At 35.1% G+C, this 21978-nt stretch overlaps 2 protein-coding genes across 4 annotated transcripts; one reads left to right on the top strand and one right to left on the bottom strand.

The window, feature by feature from the left end:
* Positions 1–187: 187 nt before the first annotated feature.
* Positions 188–4899, bottom strand: LOC125190526 (Zn-dependent exopeptidases superfamily protein). The gene is made up of 11 exons (XM_048087846.2): positions 4740–4899; positions 4104–4239; positions 3781–3859; positions 3492–3688; positions 3335–3404; positions 2196–2312; positions 1895–2050; positions 1431–1604; positions 971–1045; positions 746–886; positions 188–599 (listed from the first exon to the last, which is right to left on the bottom strand). The coding sequence occupies exons 1-11, from the start codon at positions 4807–4809 to the stop codon at positions 378–380; spliced, it is 1437 nt and encodes a 478-aa protein (XP_047943803.1). The 5' UTR covers positions 4810–4899; the 3' UTR covers positions 188–377.
* Positions 4900–7807: 2908 nt separating this feature from the next.
* LOC125188249 (serine protease SPPA, chloroplastic-like) lies at positions 7808–20754 on the top strand. 3 transcript variants are annotated; one of them, XM_048085016.2, is made up of 13 exons: positions 7809–8343; positions 8483–8666; positions 10217–10354; positions 10899–11069; positions 11139–11242; positions 12089–12156; positions 12617–12783; positions 15442–15511; positions 16560–16714; positions 18018–18123; positions 19029–19116; positions 19242–19385; positions 20274–20754. In XM_048085016.2, the coding sequence occupies exons 1-13, from the start codon at positions 7951–7953 to the stop codon at positions 20499–20501; spliced, it is 2016 nt and encodes a 671-aa protein (XP_047940973.1). In that variant the 5' UTR covers positions 7809–7950; the 3' UTR covers positions 20502–20754. The 3 variants fall into 3 exon arrangements, with proteins under 3 accessions (XP_047940972.1, XP_047940974.1, XP_047940973.1); XM_048085015.2 differs by having other exon boundaries at positions 7808–8343; positions 10899–11242; XM_048085017.2 differs by lacking the exon at positions 20274–20754 and having other exon boundaries at positions 7808–8343; positions 19029–19121; positions 19242–19380.
* Positions 20755–21978: the final 1224 nt, after the last annotated feature.

The following is a 21978-nucleotide window of genomic DNA, read 5'->3' on the forward strand; positions in this document are numbered from 1 at the left end:
TAATCATATTTAAATTACTTCAGAAAATTTCGTATACACTTTCACAGTTCACACATTCTTGTAACATATTGGAAGCTAGCAGTTTCATGACATTTAATCTGCTTGATAGCTAAGCTAAATCTTATTGAACTTCAGAATTTAGTCATTTCGTCAATTCAGGTAAAAAAAAACCTAGTATTGGTAAGAGTGGAGTGGGAGAGTTGCTCAGTTGTTGACTTCATTCAAAACCCCATGCACGAGTATAAGTTTGTAGAACAAATTAGTAGTTCTGATATCTATGGAGTGAAAGTGTGAAACACCTTCCGTCTGTTATTACTGAAAAATAAAAAATGTCGAACGTTTTGGGAAACCAATCTAGCAGCAAACCTTAAAAAAACCTAGACATCGACGGCCAGTTTAGCATCAAGATGTGAGAACTCCTGAAAGAAGGCCACAAAGTGCTCGTAAGAGTGCTTGACGTCGTCCACTGCACACATTTCTCTGATGCTATGCATGGAAAGTTGTGGGGTTCCAACATCAACTGTTCGAATACCCACTCCACTCGCCAAAATTGGACCAATTGTTGAGCCGCACAGCATGTCACTGCGGATCACAAAATCCTGGACAATAAATTTGGCAAAACAAGTCATTAGATGGATGAAGAGGAAAATTCATATAAGGATTAAGGCCTGAGGGCATGCTCAACCACCACGGTCTTTATGATATAAGGGTGTAGAAATATCATAAGATAGTGAGAGTATCGAACCTGCACGGGGAGGTTGTGCTTGGCTGCTATTTCCCTGAATAAGAAGGCTGTTACAGCATTTGTTGCATATCTTTGGTTTGCGTTGTGCTTAATGACAAGTCCACCGTGCAGCTTTGGCTGATGGTTTTCTTCATGTTTATCCTGGTAAAGGATATATACACGTGTTATTAATTGATAAAAATAATTTGCATCTTCGACGTATAGTGCAAAGAGGAAATGTCGTACCATATAATTTGGGTGCAAGGCGTGAGCCATATCAGCTGATACGAGATAGCTGTTTTGGATTGCTTTTGGTAGCAACTGTGTGATAAACATATAATGGGTAGCAATTAGAAAATAATAAGGTAACAAAAAACAAAAATGGCAAGACAGGTACAAAATAGCCATATAACTTTCTGGAAACCTGAAAGTGAGGATCCATTTAAGGATTATACATCACAATTTCAACCAATAGTGGTACTAGTTGCATAGAAATCGCTAAGGGTTGATATATTGATTCTTAAAAGTTTCTGTTCGATTAGTTGCACCGTTGAATTATCAAATAGGCTTCAGGAATCCATGCTCTGTTATAAACATTCCAACAATGAACTCAAAATACTTAATATCCAAATAAGAGGGAATATCATTAAAATGCAGTTATGTTAAACCCATAAGAGAACAGGATGCGCTGGGGACATGTTTCTACCTTTGTATCTGAGCTGAAGGAACTGGTGATGCGTGATAAAGTATCCAACGTCACAGGGGATCCCGCTCCTTGTGCAGAATCAGACCCAACCTCCTCGTGATCAAACAAGGCAACCATTCTTACGCCAGTCTCCTCCTGGAGACTACTTTCTGAGGAAGTTGAATCTATCAGCGCCTGTATTGAATATCACCACCAGATAAATGTAAATAACAGCTCTTTGTTTGTTGAAATTGATAGTTGTTCCAGGTATGCATGAAAGCCAGAACTAGAGAAAAACGAATTGAAAGCAAAAGGTTTTAGAACCTGTAGATATTCTTATCTTTACAAGTTCTAAGCTACATAGTAGTATGAATCCATAGTATTTGACTGTTTCTAGCATTATTGAAACAAAAGCTTTAAAAGCTTTGTCTTCTTTAATAAGGTTTTGAAGCTCTTGTAAAGTGATAGTAATTACTACTACAAACCTTTAAAGAGCAAAATGACATGCACAGGTTATCCAGTCTTCCAGAGAAAATAAATTCCTTCAATGCACCAGCAACAATGCTTTTTTGAGTATCGCATGCTTGCAGTTCAAAATCACATATGTCATCCGGCTCACACCCTAGCTGGGCAGAAATTAGCTGCAATAAGAGGGCAAGAATAATATCAATAATCACGATATTATTTGCTATCTCAGATTATCTGACCGAGGAAATGCTTACTCAAAAGTAAAATATATGGATGAGGAGCTCCAAAAGGGAAGAGAAAGAAAGAGGAGCTCCTTACCTGCAATAGAAGGGGATGGTGCTTTTCGTTTGTCTTTGTGTTTCCATCGATCTTCTTCCCATCACCCAATCCAGTTCCAGTGGAACCATTCCCGGTAGTTAGTTTATCAAGCTCAGCCTGCACAAAACATAAATTGAATAAAAGAACAATAGATAGAGACAGAAAAGGAGATTTAATTCATGTAAATCCATTATGCCTTAGATGCATCCTCCAAGACACCTCGCCCAAGCACCTAAGGAGCAGAGATACATACGCAGGTCCTCTTATAATCTAATTTGGTAGCTATCCAATATGAGCACGAGCAGCTCATCTCTCTATGTTCTGTAATTAGCTCATTTTAACCGTCAAAACTACCAAGTATACTCTTTTTTAAAATTTACAATTTCATCAAGGGTAACATCAAAGAGATTCTTTCCATGTATAGTCGATAAATCCTTTTTCATGGTTGGCTGAGGGCATATCATGTAAGCCGTCAGAACGCAAAGTGTAATTTATTAAGATTATATTTCTCAATACCAAAAGAAACGTGATGATCATCTAGTTCACTTTACTTCTGATACCACACAGTTCTCAATATCTTATTTTATCATACAAGCTATGAAGTTAAATCGCCCAGTGTAGCTCAAGTTTGAAAGAAGAATGTTCTACACATCAGCCGGTTTCATTAAATCCTCGTGATATACTAACTGAGAAGTCTCAGAGATTGCTCCTAGAAAGCTAACTTTGATAAACACTACAGCAGATATCTACTCTTTGTAAAAAATCTGCAGGAAAAACACAAGAACATGTGCCTACTTTATGACTGACCTACTCTCTACTTACTTACCTGATAACAATTACATCTCGATTCTAAATTTCTAACAGATGATAGAAACGCCAAATGATTCCTTTACTTGCTTATAAAGAAAAGAGTTTATATCTGAATACTAATTTCTACATCTACTGAAACATTCCAAAAGTTGTATGTTTTCAGAGGAACCATTTCAATGTATGACGTTCATGCCCCACTATCCCAAATAATATGTGATGACGAGAGAGATAAGTCAAAGACTATCTATTAGGAGTAATCGATAGAATCATAATTGGCAACATACACATAGCAAAATAAATAGTACTGTAGTAAATAATTTACAAATTACCTTAACTGAAGTAGCCAACACAGGAGCAAGGTGAGTCTGTTTGTTAACCTTGAAGCCCTCATTCACTTCCCTGGCATAACAAATTAACAGAAGATACAAAATCAATGAAACAGTAATAGAGATCTAATAAGTGATGCAAGATACCCAACAGAAGCACCTGTCTAAGTGTATTGCCAGAGTTGGAATACGCATAATGGGCTCCTCAATCCTGATAAGCCTGTGCGAGTAGGAACCATCTTTCTTCTCTCTAATTATTACTCTTCCTGCAATAGTCAAGTCACGGTCGAACCATGTGTGCCACAGCCCACCTCCATAAGGTTGCACACCAACTTCCAGATACCCACCTTTTGTAACCTGAAGCAAGCCAATTAGATTCCTGCTGAACTCATGTAGTATTTCCTAACCATATAAGGCATCAAATGCAAGCACTGAACTACAATCATTACCTTAGTAATTGGTTTAAGTTTTAGACACGGGCTATCTGTATGAGCACCAATTATGAAAATGCCGTTCCCAGCTACATACCTACAAAAAAATTAAACAATAATCAATTAGGTACTCTATTCAAATAAAAAATTCTATACAGAGTTACTAGCTTATCCCATATAAATGCATCAGTAACCTAATAGCACAGCAAATTTTATTTCTTTTACAACTCCTTTTATTTATTAATTTACTTATTTACATAATGTGTAGTCATAAGCAGGAGTCCACTGAAATTAAATGGTACAGGGAAACCAGGAAGAAGCTTCAAATTACAAAAACCTACTTTTTACCAACAGCAAATGCAACGATGGTAGAGTGATTCCTGGTGAAGTAATATTTCTTGCCAGCTTCTAGTTTCCAGTCATCCCTCTCCGACAATTGGGTATATCCTGCGCTTCTCAGTCGCTTCTTCGCTTCGTCTAGCCACATAAACCATAACCATTAACAATAGTTTTTTGAAAAGGCACACTCCAGTGAACTTTGCAGCCACCCCAATTAAATCCTATTGTGATAAATCCTAATTGGAATAAGAGAACCCTGCTTGTAGTTAATAAGGGCGGATGCGGATGCAGACAAGTTTTTGCCTCTTCCGTAATATCAATAGATAACACCAACACGAGAAGAAAGTAATTCAGAATATGAAAAATTAGCCTTGATTTTCTACTAGTTAAAAACCCTACCGCTCAATGGATAAATCCTCAGATTCATCACATAGTTAGGAAACAAAATATACCCATTGCCAACAGAATCTAGCCTCTCCGTTTCACCCATCTTGATGAGAGCAGAAACATGGTCTTATTTCATCAGATTCAGAAAACACGCAAAGTCTCGATTGATTGGAAACTAAAGCAAATCAAGTTTAATCACAAAACTAGGAGACGGGAAAATGAATAGCAGAAGTGATTTAAGAAATTATTACCTACTGCATGGAAAGCTGTTGGTGAGGCATTCAAAAAATCCACAAGATCGATCGCTACTGGGTTTTCCATTGAGCTCGAGTTTCTCTTCGCTTTGCAGCTCTATAAAAAATGCTGATTTCGGCGTTTTGTCAAGCAAGCAGTGTGCTCGATACGTTAATAGGATGCCAAATATATTTGGATTATTTTATGAACAAAAGCCACTTACACAAAAGATTAGATAAAGAAATTAAAGCACTATATAAATCAAAATTGAAATAAAATAAGTATTATACTAAGTGAGGGTTGTCTTAAGTTGCTAACTTGCTAACTCATCAATGCAGTGTGTTAAAAATGTGAACACGAAGATATTAAAATGTCAACATATTATTTTGTTCAACTTCAATATAATGTGTTGATATTATGTGTTGACATTTTGATGTCACTGTATTGACATTTTTAATACACTATAGGGGTGTTTGGTTGACAAGACTAAATCTCATGATTAAATATGTATCATGTTTGGTTCATAAGATTGACACCCTCAATTTAATCCTATATGGATAATCTCATGATAATTAGTCATAGCATCCCCTTCAATTAAAATAATCTCACAACTTAATTCTAAATGGATAATCTCATAATTATTAGTCATGACAACCAAACGCCATCTATATTGATGAGTTAAAAAGAGTCAGCAACTTAACTAGAGTTAAATGAACTTTGTATATTAATATGCATTCAGTCTACATCCATTCATTATCACCCAAATTATGTGTGTATCAAGTCTATATGAATGTAAAGGTTATCGTGACATAATTACAAATCTTTAAAATTTAATAATTTGTCATTCAGAACTTTAAAAGTTGTTGGATAGGCCATAACCTAACAAGACTCTGATTTTAAGTATAATTAATCCAAAAATTTTTAATATATATACTCTTAAGTTAAAAATATATATTTAAACTATTGTTTCAGAACTGAGAATAAAAAACATTTATCTAATTTCTTTCCTTCTTTCATCGTTGAATAATTTTCTACCTATTCGAACACTTTGTGTGTTTGAGAGACTTTGATAATGACAAGTGTGCGAGCACAAATAGCTATGAGAGGGCATACGTGACATGTCTCATGAACATGCGCCATATGTGCCAGGACCTTGTGCAATTGAGAAAACTTAAGATTGGTTTTAGATGACTTGGCGCATCAGATAAATGACTTTTCAACTGCAACTCCTGAAACGCACAAATAAAAAAAATGTTTTCTTTATGAATCTATATATAAAGCTTTTCGGATCACTGTTCCAACTTGAACTTTGATATTTGTGACAACACTTCATCACTCTTGCGCATTTGTCGAGCGCTTAAACACCTTGCACTTCTATCATTCACCTTTGCATCGCGTTATGCACTTTATTTTAGTGTGTGGAAAGTATGACGTGTTATGTACTCCTAAGGGTAGACTCTATAAATATAAATGAAATTAGCAATTTTTTATAGATGGATTTTGTAAATAGGATTAATATTTTTGAATTATTAAAATAGCAGTAACATTTTATGAACCTTGGATGGAATCTATACATATATAAAAGGCGAGTTTTGGCCTTTTTTTTGAAATATTTATATGTTTTGTCCTTATTCTGAAATATTTATAAGTTATGGACCAATTTGAATATTTTAAGTAACTCATGAATATTTATTTAGATATTTTAATGAGCATTTGACTAATTCTTAAAGCACTACAATGACTCATTGGTGGTTACAAATATTTAAATAGAATAATGAGCATTTAACAAATTTTGTAACCTATATTGTCTTGATTTTAAAATTATGATGTTTTAATTCCATGATCTCTCATTTACTAATTTTGTACCTATAAAAGGCATAGAATTGTTGATGAAATACAATATACACACTAACAAAACATTCTTCATTCTCTCTCAAGCTCTCAACATTTTATTGCACATTTTAGGAACATTGTTTTGCTCGATTTTGGAGCCCCGTCAAGTTTATAGGTGCCTAGCAGGTTTGAGATGTTATATACGTTAGGAGGAAGTCGTTTTCATCTCTGGGGAAAATATGTCAATCCGAGAGCACTAACCGTGATGTAATATGTCTTGCGGAAAGATGGTTTTTCTTGACTAATTTTCATTGTAATTCTCATTTCATTTATTGTTGTTTTTTTTCCTTTGATTACAAAAGTTAGAGTACCGCGTGTATATGGTTCCAGAATTTTATCTCAATATTTCTTACAGTTCTTAGAGAGAGAAGAATTGTAACATCCTTAACTCAAACATACATAGTATTTATCTTCATCTTTACACAATTTATTATTTTTAGTAGAGAAATATGAAGGATTGTTTTAAACATATTTTTCAAAAATGTCAACACTTTATGTAGTCTCTTTATCATTGTCCAAATAATTGTGTTCGTCTCAATTCAATTTTAAATATGTTTAAGTTAATGTCTTTAGGTGTAAAATGAATTGAGGAGTATATATTTATTGAATTTTTATTACATAGTAGTATATTTTTCTATTTTAAATCGTATATAATTATATTATTTCTTATTTTAATTAATCGATTAACAATTTAAAATTGTATGACAAAAAAATATTCCGTCGTGCATCGCATGTGGATTAAGACTAGTAACTAATAATCTTTGACAATATTAATAGACATACAAAAATGAGTCTCATCTTTTAATATTAATATTTATACGGAGTATTTGATAAATTTTTTAATTCATGAAAGATTTGGAAAATAAAAAAGCAATTAAATACTACTTAAAAATTTGTCTCATTTTTCCATTTTCATCCGTTCCCTAAAATTTGTAACTTTTCATTTTTACTATTTTTAGTAGTGTACCTCATATTCCACTAACTCTTTCCTACTCACATTTTATTATTAAATTAATATATAAAAATAGAACCTACAACTCACTTTCCATTACATTTTTTAAAACTCGGGTCAAAGTGAGACAAATTTTGAGGAAGGGAGGGAGATAGTATATTTTATTGTACCTAGCATTCAAAACGATTAAAAGTATGGAAATGTATAAATTGAAAAATGGGATTTGATAATTGTGATATCTGAAATTATCAAGGTCTTAACAACTGCTACGAAACTCAATCCTACACCATGTGATTCAAATCCATTGAGTTTGACACCATTTCGGCTTTTCCTATGCAGTATTCATTGAACCATTACCATCCCAGCCTCTCAACTCCGCGAAAATGGCGAAAGTGCTTCCTACAATCCACCTGCAAACCACATGTTCGATGAAATGCCAACCGTCTTTCTCTATGCTTCCTTCAACACTTCACTTAGAGAAGAAGCCGCCGCTGTTCTACCACAGGAACCGCAGTTTTCAGCGCCTCTCGACCAGGTCGTTGGAGACGGAGAGCGACGGGAAATTATCCGATGTGGGGAGAGAGGAAGCTGAGTTGATGGGTGATGCAAGCTCTGATTCTAGTGCCCACGTTGATGATGAGTACCCTAGTGGTGAGTTTGTGTATAAGGAGAATGATGTTTGGAAAGATTTGGTCGTCAAGTCCAGAATGTTGATCGCTTGGCCATGGCAGCGTGTCAAGAAAGGCAGTGTGCTCACGATGAAGATACGTGGCGAGGTCTGCTTTTATTTATTTACTGTTATTGAGCTATCACGTTTGTTGCTGAAGGCTGGTCTGATCACCCTACTTAGTTTCTTATTCATCTGATTACTATAATAATGTCACAAAATTGAAAATTCCTCTCTTTTCTTCTCAGATATCTGATCAATTGAAAAGCCGTTTCTCCTCAGGATTATCTCTACCTCAAATTTGTGAGAATTTTATAAAAGCAGCTTATGATCCTCGTATTTCGGGTATTTATCTCCACATTGAACCGTTGAGTTGTGGGTGGGGGAAGGTTGAAGAAATTTACCGGCATGTTGTGGACTTCAAGAAATCAGGTATTGTGGTTAAACGTTTGGCGACTTAAGTTTTGTTTGAATGATGTTGTCTTGAGCTTCTCATGAGATGGGAATATATTTGAATCCGTGATCTTTTATAGGATATGGATATGGATGTACCTAGTTAATAGCAGTATATGCTTGAGAGTTTCACAAAACTCTTCATCAGTTTGTAGATGCATTTCATTTGGAGACTTGACACTGTATATGGTATCTAGAAGGCTAGAAGCTCTTTTTACAAAAGGCTGGAAAAATTGTAGATTGGTTGACCTAGTGCTCAGCTTGCTGCCATATATTTTTTGGCATGCATGAAGTTTATTTCTTTTTGAGCCTATTGGACCCTGAATAAAAATTTGGGAATTTTTTGGCTGACATGAAAGACCAATAAACAAATTTCTTGAAGCTAAACAGAGCCAGACTTTCAGCTGTTTCTCAATTCTGAGCTAGTTTGACATCGAAGAGTAGTACTAGTAGATACCAATTCTCAAATCAATTTTGTGCACTACCACAAAACTGGCATTTAATGGTATGCGTGATCAACGATATAATTGAGGATGCAGAGATTGGACCTTGAACTGATTAGTATTCATCTGGAATAAGATTCTTGATATATTGGCTGTTTTGACTTGGTTAAGTCCATTTTAAGTAAATGAATTAAACATGATCCACAGTTTAAAAAAGTAACAACTGCCAACTGGTCATAGAAATCATGGAGTGATCATTATACCATGATGTGTGTGGTACACATCTAATACCTCCAAAGCCCAACCTTGCATATTTCCACAATATCTTAGGCTAATCTTCTAAACAATTTTTAGCCTGATTTTTATTTAAAGAAATCTAATTGTTGATACAGGAGTTGGTCTTATAGTTGGTTATACCTGTGTTCGGACTTTATCCAAGTACTAGTAAGTAAGATTTTCTTTTGTTTAGATACTTGAATTGTTTAATCCTATTTTTTTTATAAATATTGTTAAACTTATTAATGAGTAATTATTCTCCGATATCCTCTTCATGTACATTGAGAATACAACACTATTTCTCAGAGATATCACTTAATTCTTTTACTTCAGTTCCTTTTCTAGAAGACATGCTAGTTTTTCTTTTCTATGTACTGTTCTGAATTCTGACGTTTTTTTTAAAAATTTATACAAAAGTATCATTTCCAGTCTATCATATATGACTGTGGTTAAGGACCAAAGTTTCTTATGATGTATTGTATTCTTTGAGTGCTTCTTAATTTGATGCCATGTACTTTGTCCAACATCTTTACCAGAAATGCTGAAAACTTCTTTACAACGATCCTTGATAAATCTGCCCCTAGAAAAGAGGATCCTGATAAAACTTGTTCAGAGCTTGTAAAAAGTTTCAATATGGATAGTTCTGTTCATGGAGCACAAATTAAGATAATGATGTTCATCAGGCATGAGTTATTGAATAACAGATTGTAAATTGAGGCTATAGGATGAAGATTGAATTAACTAATACTCCCGATGGCCTATTTTCTTGCACAATAAGTTCAACGATAAAATCTTCCATGCAATATGCAGGCAAGTTTGTTGTGGGCTATGTTCCAGTATGTGGAGAGAAGGAGTACTACATAGGCAGTGTTTGTGAAGAGCTTTATGCCCCACCAAGTGCTTACTTTCAGTTGTATGGGCTGACTGTTCAGGCATCATTCCTTGGAGGTCAGTTATTTAAAATTCAAGAGAGTATAATCCCTCAAAACTCCTTATTTAAACAAAGGGCCTGATAATACATAGTCTCTCAATATTTTAGCCAAAGAGGTCACACTGGCACACACTTCTCAGCTTTGACCAGATCTTTGGTCCTAGAATTATATATTTTCCAGATAAAACCCATTTGATATATAAATACGGTTATCTATTCCTAAAATAACAATAGATAATTAAGGAAAATCTACATACGAAATTATTCGACAACAGTATCTTAAATATCTTATTTAACTTTTGGTATCCTTAAGCTTAGTTGGTCCAACAGTTGGTTAGGGTTTGAGTCACCACAGGGGGAATTGAATTAGTTTTCATTCTCATCTAGTTTTAGATCCTTGCAAGAATCTAAGAGGGAGTTATTTCATATCTGAAATTGCGAATGGTACTTTATGCATCATTCAGTTTGTAAAAGCCTTAAACTAAATCTTAAGAGTTCAGTTATAAATATATAATGGTCTCGTTTTAACAGCAGTGGAGTGGCATAAAAAATGTTTTGTAGGTGTCCTGGAGAAAATTGGGATCGAGCCTCAAGTTCAACGGATTGGTAAATATAAGAGTGCTGGAGATCAACTTACACGTAAAAACATATCTGATGAAAACCGTGAGATGTTAACGGCTTTGCTCGACAATATTTATGGAAATTGGGTAGAAAAAATTTCTCTCGCTAAAGGTAATTTTGAATGTGTCCCCTGGTTAAACTCGAGGTTTTTATCATCTGATGTGGTGATTCTTTGTGCAGGAAAGAAAAAAGAAGACATTGTGAGCTTTATCAATGAAGGAGTATATGAAATTAATAGACTGAAGGAAGATGGCTGGATAACTGATATAAAATACGATGATGAGGTACGATGAGTTATGTTCCTCTTACAGATTGGAACATTGGTTGTATATGATATTCTGTTGTTAGGGCAGCCACTCATACTACTCGTCTCCCTCTCATATGATTATGGATCCATGTTCATATCCTTTTTGTTCAAGACTTATAGAAACATGTAACATACGTGTGAAACCTCAAAATGGAATTTGAGCAGAATTACAAAACCAGGTAGAGTTGTAGTCTCAGGAGTCAGGAATACACAACCTTATATTGCTACAACTTTTCAACCTTTTTAAAATTGACCTATGGATGTATATTAGATTTACAAGAAATAGGAAACATTTAATAAGAGAAACCAAGTTCAAAATACCATTGCAATTATATAACCTAGCAGCTTAACAAGCACGAACTCAAAATAGTTCTTCTTAATCCTGAGGCATGAAATTCTGTAATTCTTGATATAGTCAACTGTAAACGTGGATTTAGTGACTTAGTGCCCGGCTTACATTACTTTACTGTCTATATCATGTTTTTTTTTTGTATCGCCACCTCCGAAGAGGGTTTTTTCTTTGCAGAGGACCATCACAGCTACTTGCTGGACTCGAACTAATGCTCTGGACAGCCCCTCTAAAACCTTTTCCAGGGAACAATATATGTAGACTCAATTAAAAGACTCTTAAACCTAATCACAATATGCATGCTTACAAACAAAATACTTTATGCTTTCAAACAATTGAAGCATAAACCTGCATTCGTTAAAACATGAAATGTGGGTCTGTCATTTTCGAGTGTATCTCTCTTTCTATCATTCACACAAATCTCAATATGTCAAAATGATCATTCACATCTTATAGTAATTTCTCACATTTCAGGTCGAATCACTTCTAAAACAGCGTCTGGAAATTCCTAGTGATAAAAAACTTCCTACAGTTGACTATAGGTACTTCTTTTGTTGCACTTACTTTTTCACCTGATCCAATACTTGTGTACACTTTCCTGGATTCCATTAGAAATTTTGGAGGTTGGTCATTGAGTTTCCATTTCACCCTGTTATATGTATACATGGTTATCATCAGCCGAGAATGACCTTGAATCACGGTCTTGACAACTGCAGTTAGGAGCTTTCAGTATAGCTACTAAAGTTGACCAAAGTTATTCATCAGAAAATTTACGTCCAGCTAAAATCTCAGTGTTAAACCTGTTTACATATTTCAATAAGTTTCAAGGATAGTATTTGTAACTCAAACAGACCTGTATGGTTTAGCAGAATGAGTTCCTGAACCTACCATGTATGGCGGAAACAGCATATTAATTTTTAATTTTTATGAGACGTAACTTCTTTTGTATTCACTCGGATGCCATTTTGTGGGTACAATACATAACTTTCCCAGCACTTGTAGGAAATACTCCCGTGTCAAGAAATGGACTTTAGGATTGACTGGCTATAGAAATCAGATTGTCGTAATCAGGGCCTCTGGAAGCATTAGCCGTGTTCGTGGTGCATTCAGTACGTCCAACTCAGGGATTGTTGCTGAGCAATTCATTGAAAAGATTCGCACCGTAAGAGGTATGCATGTGCGGAATAAGTGTTATTATCTTCTATCTTGTAGAAAGCAAGCAGTTGGTGAGAACAGAAAACTGACACCTACTTTATTTGCTGCTTGAGCACTGTAGTGTAGTCTACATAATCTATATTTTCAAGTACAGTAACTAAATTTGTAGGATATATAGACATAAGCTTTCTTTCCTTTAGTACATTAGTATGCGTAAATGGCCAAACTATCTGATACACGGTTCTGTTATTTTCGAAATACTGAAAACTGGTTCCAGTTCCACATATTGTTAAGATTATTATTCTTAATTATTTACTCTACTATTAAGTCTTACAGGTTATTACTTATTAGGTTTTGAACCCTTGCCTGGGGTAGGAGTTAGGTAGTCTTTCGATGCTTTACTAAAGATTAGTATGGTTTGGATTCCATCGTTTGAATAGCATTAGGGCTGAGGTTTTCAGTGTTTTCCATTGAGTTTCCAGTAAAATTTCCAATTCTTATGTGTGTGCACACACTTTGTCTATCTAGTTACCCTACAGTTCATGATAGAGTCAAGGTGGAGTGGAAGACAAACAACGAATGGAATGATATATAAAATTATGGAAATCCTCACATGAGACCACAGCGAGAAGCTGAACTCAACAGTACTTTTCTGAATGAATTCTCAAACCTACGTTTGACTCTTTTTAAATATCTAAGGAATCCCTAACCCTAACAGAAGCCCAAGCACAAGTAGGGCCTGGCCCAAAATAAATAACTGAATAATAAACTCTAGGGGTGGGAATACGGATATCCGTGGATACCCGATCCCAAAAAACCGGGTACCCAAACCCGAAAATCATCTAAATGTCTATCCAAAACCCAACCCGATATATTTTCGGGTACTCCAATACCCGCCCCGGGTATCCATAACCGACGTATCGGGTACCCAAATACCCGACTCTTTACATGTATTAATAACTAATAAAAAATTCAAATTTTATATATTAATATAAATATAGAAATATTTAAATTGATTAATATCTTTAATGTTGCATTTATTTTGTAGTATAAAACTATAAAAAAAAATGGGTCACTTATTTTAAAGTATATGACTATATTTATAGAGATTGGTTATGCAATATGTAAGTAAAATAATAAAAGTTACGCATTAAATTAAACAGTAGAAACAACCAATAATATAATTCAAAAGTCAAAATAATTAATTAAAATATAAAAACCATATGAGTTGGATATGAAATACGTAAAACTTGAGAGTTTGGAGAAGCAGTGACCTAGAGTAAGAGAGATTGACTTATTTATATAAGTTTAGAGAAAGTTAACCTAGTAATTTTTAATTAGTATATAAATTAGCCTAGCTCTTGAAGCCCAAAATGGTTAAAAATTGCTTTAAATAATAAATTGGATATTCGGGTAATATCCGATACCTATTCGGGTTATCCAATACCCGATTTATCTTATATTTCAATATCCAATCCCACACTCAATCCCATAATGTTGGATATTGGGTATCCAATACCCGGCGGATATCGGGTCGGGTACGGGTAAACCCAATACCCGATATCCATATTCCCACCCCTCTATTAGTTTAAAATTACAAACTGGAAATGTGCTATTGGTTCACCATCACCAGGAGTAAAGCTGAGGCAGTGAGAAATTAGATGCTTCTGCCAGCCTCTTGACGGTTCGAGTTAGGCTGTTGCGGATGGTGGCCTAGTAGGTCTTTTGAGCACCCTCCAGTAATCTTGACTAGGGCACGTCCTTCAGCACTGAAATTATTCATGAACAAAAACCTATTACTATTCAATAATTGTAAACCAAAGAGAGAAAAACACGTCTTCCACGGCATTATGATTTAAAATTACCAGGATATAGAAATATCCTTAATTTTGCTACACCAACAACATTCTTGAATTAAAATGTATAGCCACCAATAATCACATTAACAGGGTAAACTGTTAAAAAACGACCAGGGATAAAGTAAATAAAAGAGATGAACTTGGTGTCCAGAAAAAAGATTGTCAAAGCTTGCAGAATTAATGGTAGAGACCTGTTCAAGCTGTATCATTAATTTTCAAAACCTAAGGAAGGCAAGAATACAAGCATACATTGTTTGTATTGGAAAACTATTTTGGAGGTAAATTACTATACTGTGGTTCATCAAGTTTCCAGGTGGTACTTTCAAGTTAATCCCTCTTTCTGTAAAGAGTTAGTGCCTGGTGGTGAGAGAATTCTTTGAGAGCTTCAAGGTAATATCATCTTGAATTATGATTGCTCATGTTAGTCAGGAGATTCTGCAGATCCAGCATTTGAACTATTATGATACGAATCAATACTGTGTTTGTCTTGTCGATTTAAAATACAAAACAAGGAAATGGCTCTATAAGGATTTCCTGTTGGTTTACGCGGGCATATCAGAACTTGCTGCCTTTAACAAAGAAGATGGAACTGGACATTTTCTTACCTCTACCACATCTAAGTGCTATGAATGAGAAACCATCATGAGTTCAATCTCTGGAATTCAAGCTTGATCAGATGAACTATATGGATGGAGAGAACTTGTTGGTAGAAAATATCGATGGCTTTATGTTATTGCAGAATAATTTGTCTATAGATAGTATCTGATGACATACTCTCTGTTCATCTGATTTATCTTCTTAAGATTTTTTCAGATTCCAAAAAGTACAAGGCAGTCGTCATTCGCATTGACAGTCCTGGAGGAGATGCCCTTGCATCTGATTTGTAAGTGTTACTTATTAGTTGTCTTTTATTTAATTCGCCTCTCACAGTTATTTACTACCACTCCTTGTTAACATAGGCTGAAAATGTTCAATATAATGTTCAATATAATTCCTCCTCTAACTTAAGGGTATATGCAGAAATTTTGTCCTCGCATTTTGTCTAGTAGATTTTATTTGCTAATTATTACCGTTCTATTGTTGTGCTGAAATATATGAGCTGAGGTCACCCTGAAAACATTAGTAATATATAACTAGGGAATATATCCTGTGCCAAGGAAACAACCAAAGAAGATTTTCTAGCATCTGCATGAAAAGAGTGTAGCAGAAACTGCATAAATACAGCTTTATCATTACAAGAGAAATTATTCTGGGAAAATGTAAGACTTTCTCTGTAACCAATTCTTTATCATGCTTGACATATTCTGGACTAATTGTCTATATGCACATTTAACAAACTATGTATAAAAAGCCGATGAAATGCTATAAATTTTACATTTGCTATATTGACTAGACTTCCTTAAAGAGGTAACATCTAATTAGAAATCTCACGTTTCTTGTGCAATAGCCATAGGTTGGTCATCCTTTCCTTGTAGAAAAGTTATTGATGTTGCAAGAAGAAATGAATTCAGTGTTAAAACATTGATACAAGCACTACATTAGTGAAACTTAGGCAGAAGCCACAGAACAATAATGTGTGGGATTGTAACATTTAAAAATTCGAGATGGCCTTCTTGTTCATGAGAAAACGAGTTGTGATGAAAGTAAAACTAGGTTAATCTTGCACTTTGTCCATTATTCTCTTTGGCTTGGTCAACTTCACTTCATTTATTGTACTACTATTTACCAAGGCCAATGTACAAAGTCACACTGACACACATAATACCCATATGTTGGATCTTTTATTGGTTTCTTATACTATGTCTGACAAAGACCTTTCCATGTTTGAAGTACCTAAACAGAATCTCTGAACACATATTACAAAACAAAGGAAGCGCGAGAGAAGCATTAATTTAGTCATTTCATTGATTATGTTTCTTGTGTATCAACAGAATGTGGAGAGAAATCAAACTTTTGGCTGCATCAAAGCCTGTAATTGCATCAATGGCTGATGTTGCTGCTAGTGGAGGATATTATATGGCCATGGCTGCGCAGACTATAGTTGCAGAAAATCTTACTTTAACTGGTTCAATTGGAGTTGTGACAGGTTAGCCTTGTACTCCCCTCCGTTTCGCCATAGTTGAGGCGAAACTTTTTGGCACAGAGTTTTAGAAATGAATATTGGATGTGTTAAATAAATAGATAAAAAAGTAAGAGAGAGGAAAAGGTAGAGAGAATAAAGTATAAAGTGAATAAAGTAGAGAGAATAAAGTATAAAGTGAATAAAGTAGAGAGAATAAAGTAAGAGAGAGTAAAGTAAGAAAGAGAAAAAAGTTACCATATATAAAAATGACTCAACTATGAAGAAACTTCTCGAAATGGAAAAATGACTCAACTATGAAGAAACGGAGGAAGTATTACTTTTGATTAACTTCTTGCCAGAAATAAGAATTGTTGCTAATAGACAAGGTCCTCAATTCAGTTTAACTAGTACCGTTTGATATCATCATGTGCAAATGGTTTGTTCGTACACTCAACCATTCAAACACACATATTAGGATCTACAACATACTCCCTCCGTTCCGCGGTAGTTGAGTCATTTTGCCATTTCGGTACGTTCCATAGTAGTTGGGTCATTTCCTTTTATAGCAAAAGTCAACACATTTCTTATCTCTTACTTTACTCTCTCTTAATATATTCTTTCTTCATCTCTCTACCTTTTTCACTTTTTACTTTATTCTTCCTTTATTTAACCCACTTAGTACAATTTTTCTTAAATCCCGTGCCGAAAAGAAACGCCTCTACTACCGCGGAACAGAGGGAGTATATGATATAATTTTCAGAGAATTTTAGTTTCCAAGGGAGGGGCACCACATCACAAATATTGTTAGTGTGCCTTGAATCTGAATATATCCTTCCATTCCTTTCAAGCTAAAGAGACATGTTACTAGCAGAGATCAAATGTATGATGCGAAGAGAAATTCGAGAATTAGGAAGAAGAAAAAAAAAAGGGAATTATGATAATCTCAGATCCAAAAACTGGTACAAATTTCACGTGAATTCCTTGTTTGTGCCAGGAAAATAAACTTTTACTTTTCTCAACAATGCTATCCAGCAGCGATGTAGATCCAAATTGTCAATTGCATATTCTCATGATTTTTTCATTCGTCGGACTGTTGGAGAAAGTCCTTCAGCTCAACAGTCTCACACAACTGCATAGTTCTCATTTACAGTGTATTTGTTTTCCACCAGTATCATTCTCAGTATATTTTCCTCTTTTTTTCTTTATTGGCCTTTTTAGTGTGTCTGCACATGCGCACATCTGTATATTTAATCCTTTGTATAGGGGTTTCATTTGCTTCAGTAGTAAGTGATTCAAAAAAATTCTAACTTCATTACTTTTCTCCTAGGAAAGTTTAATTTGGGGGGTCTCTATGAAAAAATTGGTTTCAACAAGGAGATCATATCTAGGGGAAGATATGCAGAGCTTACTGCAGCTGAACAGAGACCATTCAGGTATATTGGATTTTGTACTCCCTCCGTCCCCTAAAAATAGAAACTCTTTCCTTTTTGGCCTGTTCCCTAAAAATTGAAACTTTCTATTTAAGTAATTTTCTCTCTAATGAGGTGGGACTCATTTTCCACTAACACACTTTTCTTCTATCTCTCTCTTACGTTACCAATTTTGCATTAAAACCCGTGCCGTTTCTGAAGTTCCTATTTTTAGGGGATGGAGGGGGTATTAAACTTATGTATGCCCATTTTGTGTCTCCTATTAACTGAAAGTCTCTAACAAGAAGAAATTTTATACTGAGACAACTTATCCTCTTTTTCAATCTCTTACATTTCCATTACCATTTCTCTTTCTCTTTCTTCCCAACACCAATATCAACCTTTAACTGACCTTAATTTGCAATAAGTAGACTATATATACAAGGAAACATCTATTCAAATAAACTCTTCACTTTGTAACTTAAAGAAACATAAATACAGCAATTTGTGAAATAGAAAGAAACATTTAGAGATTTTTTTGCTACTTACCGACTTATTTTTTGTTTCTTATTGAACTTTGTGCATGTTTAAATATATATAACCTCAAAAGTAGTCTTGTAGCTGACCATTTGTTCAAATTAGACACGGAGAACCTTTTTCCAAAGTTTATTTGCCAGATCTCTTTAATTTATTGCAATTCTTCCTCATACACGGCTTTACTTAATATCACTGCCTCTACTGCATGGACTGAAAGTCTGCTGAATTCAAACATAAAACATGTAGCATAAACAAGGAGAACATGACCTAAGATGGTCCTTGTGTTACTGTAGTTTATGAACGTGATCTGTTTATGTTTCAAATAGTTCATGCTAGTGATGAGTTTTTATTTAGACAGGATACTCATGAACATTAGCATTTGTTATTTTCAGGGATGATGAAGCTGAACTCTTTGCAAAGTCAGCACAGAATGCATATAGAGGTTTCCGGGACAAGGCAGCCTCTTCAAGATCAATGACTGTATGGTATTCATTACCACATACACATAACTATCTGATGCCAATATTTTCTGAACAGAAACATAATCATAGGCTAAAGAATATTCTAGTACCTAGTTCCTTGATATTCAAATTATCTTGTTTTAGATAGACAAGATGGAGGAGGTTGCTCAAGGAAGAGTTTGGACAGGAAATGACGCGGCTTCACGAGGTCTTGTTGACGCAGTTGGTGGACTATCTCGAGCTGTGGCAATAGCAAAACAAAAGGCTAATTTACCAATGGATGAAGAGGTTACTTTGATTATCATTTGCATATTGATTTTCATGATGCAGACTATTAGAACTCAATATCAAACCAGTAAAGTTTTGATTTAAGCATGTCCCAAGTGTCTACTGTATAGTAATCTTCTTTACATGATTCCAGAAGATACTGTGAGAATTGTTTTTGGAAATATAATCGAACAATGATTTCTAGGATGCATATGATCGAAAAAAGTAAAAGTTGGTATAAAAATATGGTATGACCTCATTCAGTGTGGAGTGTGGACATAGTTGCTCTCATATGTAAAATTGATAATTCATCTTCATTGTGTCTCCATGGAAGCACTTCCTGGTTTGAGTTTGTTTGTATTTACCGAGACCTCTTGTCCATACTAATTTTCTTCAAGATTTAATTTTCTAACTATTCATGTCCTAGAGCATATCTGCACATGGATTACCAAGTGTAGCCATTGCACCATGACTGAAACATCTGCACAAATACCAAAACTTGGCCCCATGGACAAAAGAGTGCATGGCTATGAGAAAACCTGCTGTCATGGTCTTTTTTTTTTTTTTTAATTTAAATCTCAGCGAGTGGATTGGTGTCCATTCGTTCTCCAATTATGATTTCATTAAGAGTAGAGATGCTTTCAGGGGTGAGTCGGTAAAGTACATTAATTGATATTTGAGGTTGAAGACTCTGAAATGCTTAATTTTTCACTTCAAATTTGTGCATCGCAGATCTACATCCTTCACATGATCCAAACTTTCTTTAAATTACTAAACTTTTGGTGTTGTTGAGTTTATTACTGTATTTACTATGTAGCTTTTTCCTATGTCCATGGACAATTTTTAATTACAATAGTTATTCCCTTTTCCCCTTGAGTTGTGGCAATTCTGACACATGATAAATCTTAGGTCACGCTTGTGGAGCTGTCAAGACCTTCAACGTCTCTGCCTGAACTCTTGGGTGGATTAGGAGGCTCCATTGCCGAAGCTGACAAAGCAATCCGAGAGTTGCTTGAGGTCATGGCTTCATCCAGTGGAATTCAAGCCCGCATGGATGGGATCATGATGGAACAGCTTGGAGGTTCTTATGCCAACACCATTTTCACCGTGATAAAAGATTACTTGAGTTCTCTCTAGTATCTTCATAATTATTCATCATCAAGAAACATGCGTACTCGTTATTCAAAGATGTATAGGCAAGCCTATCCTTAATTGTGTTATATGCGATTTCTAGTAGAGCAGAATGTGGTGGTTTATGTGTTCCTAAGGATACTCTACCTTGTTTCAACCAATTGTAAATTGCTCTGTATACGAGATTATGGTTTTCCATCGTTTGGGATCCCCTCTCTCATGCTTTGGTGTTTTACAATATTAGTTTTTTTATGTTTAACTTCCTTTTTGTTTTCACTTTCAGTTTCGTGTATTTTACTTCGATTGTTAATTATGTATTTGTAAGAATTTAATTATATGTGATTTACTCAATAGAGACTATCTCATAACAGGGTTTAGAATTTTTATGCTTAATATTGCTAAGTGTAGGCGTGTGTAGCACATAAATATCAGGGTGTAATTAAATTGGAATCCACTGTGAATGAACATTAACTGTAAGTGTGATTGGACAAGTGAAGAGTGGTCGAAGAGTAAGCGAGATATGTTTGAAATAAAATCCCTCGATCCAAAGAATCCATCAGACACCGGGTCTAGGAACTCAGAGAATCCTTGGGTAACCTGTCGTTGGGCACACAATCACTTCCTTCGCCCTTCAAAACCCTCAACCCGCTATAGCTAAAAAGATTAGTACAGGGAAAAAGGGATCGAATCCACAGAGACGGATGTGTAAGAAAACATGTTCAAAGACCTAGAAGCTATTTTTGGCTGCTGGCACGCAATTTTTGGGGTTGAGCTTTAATTCCTAGACTGGGCAAATGAAATATTCTACTCTAACAGCTAGATCTAGGCAGGGATATGCATAATGACTAAGAGTGATTGAAATGACTACTTGACTGGGTAAACAGCTTCCTAAGCTAACCTAGACACGGGGAAAGAGAAACGTGGGGTCCATTTCCCAAAACGGCATAGTACGACTGAAAGAGCTGCAAATTAACTAATCTAAGGACTAACTAACAGCGACTTCGTCTTCTCTAATTTTTATCACGAAACAACCGGTGGAAAACAGAGCAGACGAAGATCGAAACAGGGCTGACGAAATTAAACCGATGGGCACAAAGAACAACTAAAACTAACACAGATCCATGACTACTAGACGAGGCAAACAAGTAAATAGAATTTAAAACATAATAACCATGCAAATGCGAACAGATCTATACGTCGGATGCTTCATCCACTCCGGATCCAAGCCATCCACAACAATCAAACACCATTTCCATCTCCGATCTTCACAGATTCAACTAGATTCAACCGATCAACCACAATCTCCAAGCAATTTAAAACCCAAACTCAAATCAAACAACAATATCCACCAAAGCAAACGAATAAAAAGACAATATCATAACTGAAACCAAAATAGAAATATCCATAGCAAAATACGAAGTATCCAACGGAACAATAACTAGCACAACCAAGCTTCGAACAGCGAAGACTTGGAGAAATACAG

This window comes from Salvia hispanica, chromosome 5 (genome assembly GCF_029641045.1).
Source record: "Salvia hispanica isolate PSC_SH4W2 chromosome 5, Shi_PSC_v1, whole genome shotgun sequence".
Classification (NCBI taxonomy): Eukaryota; Viridiplantae; Streptophyta; class Magnoliopsida; order Lamiales; family Lamiaceae; genus Salvia; species Salvia hispanica.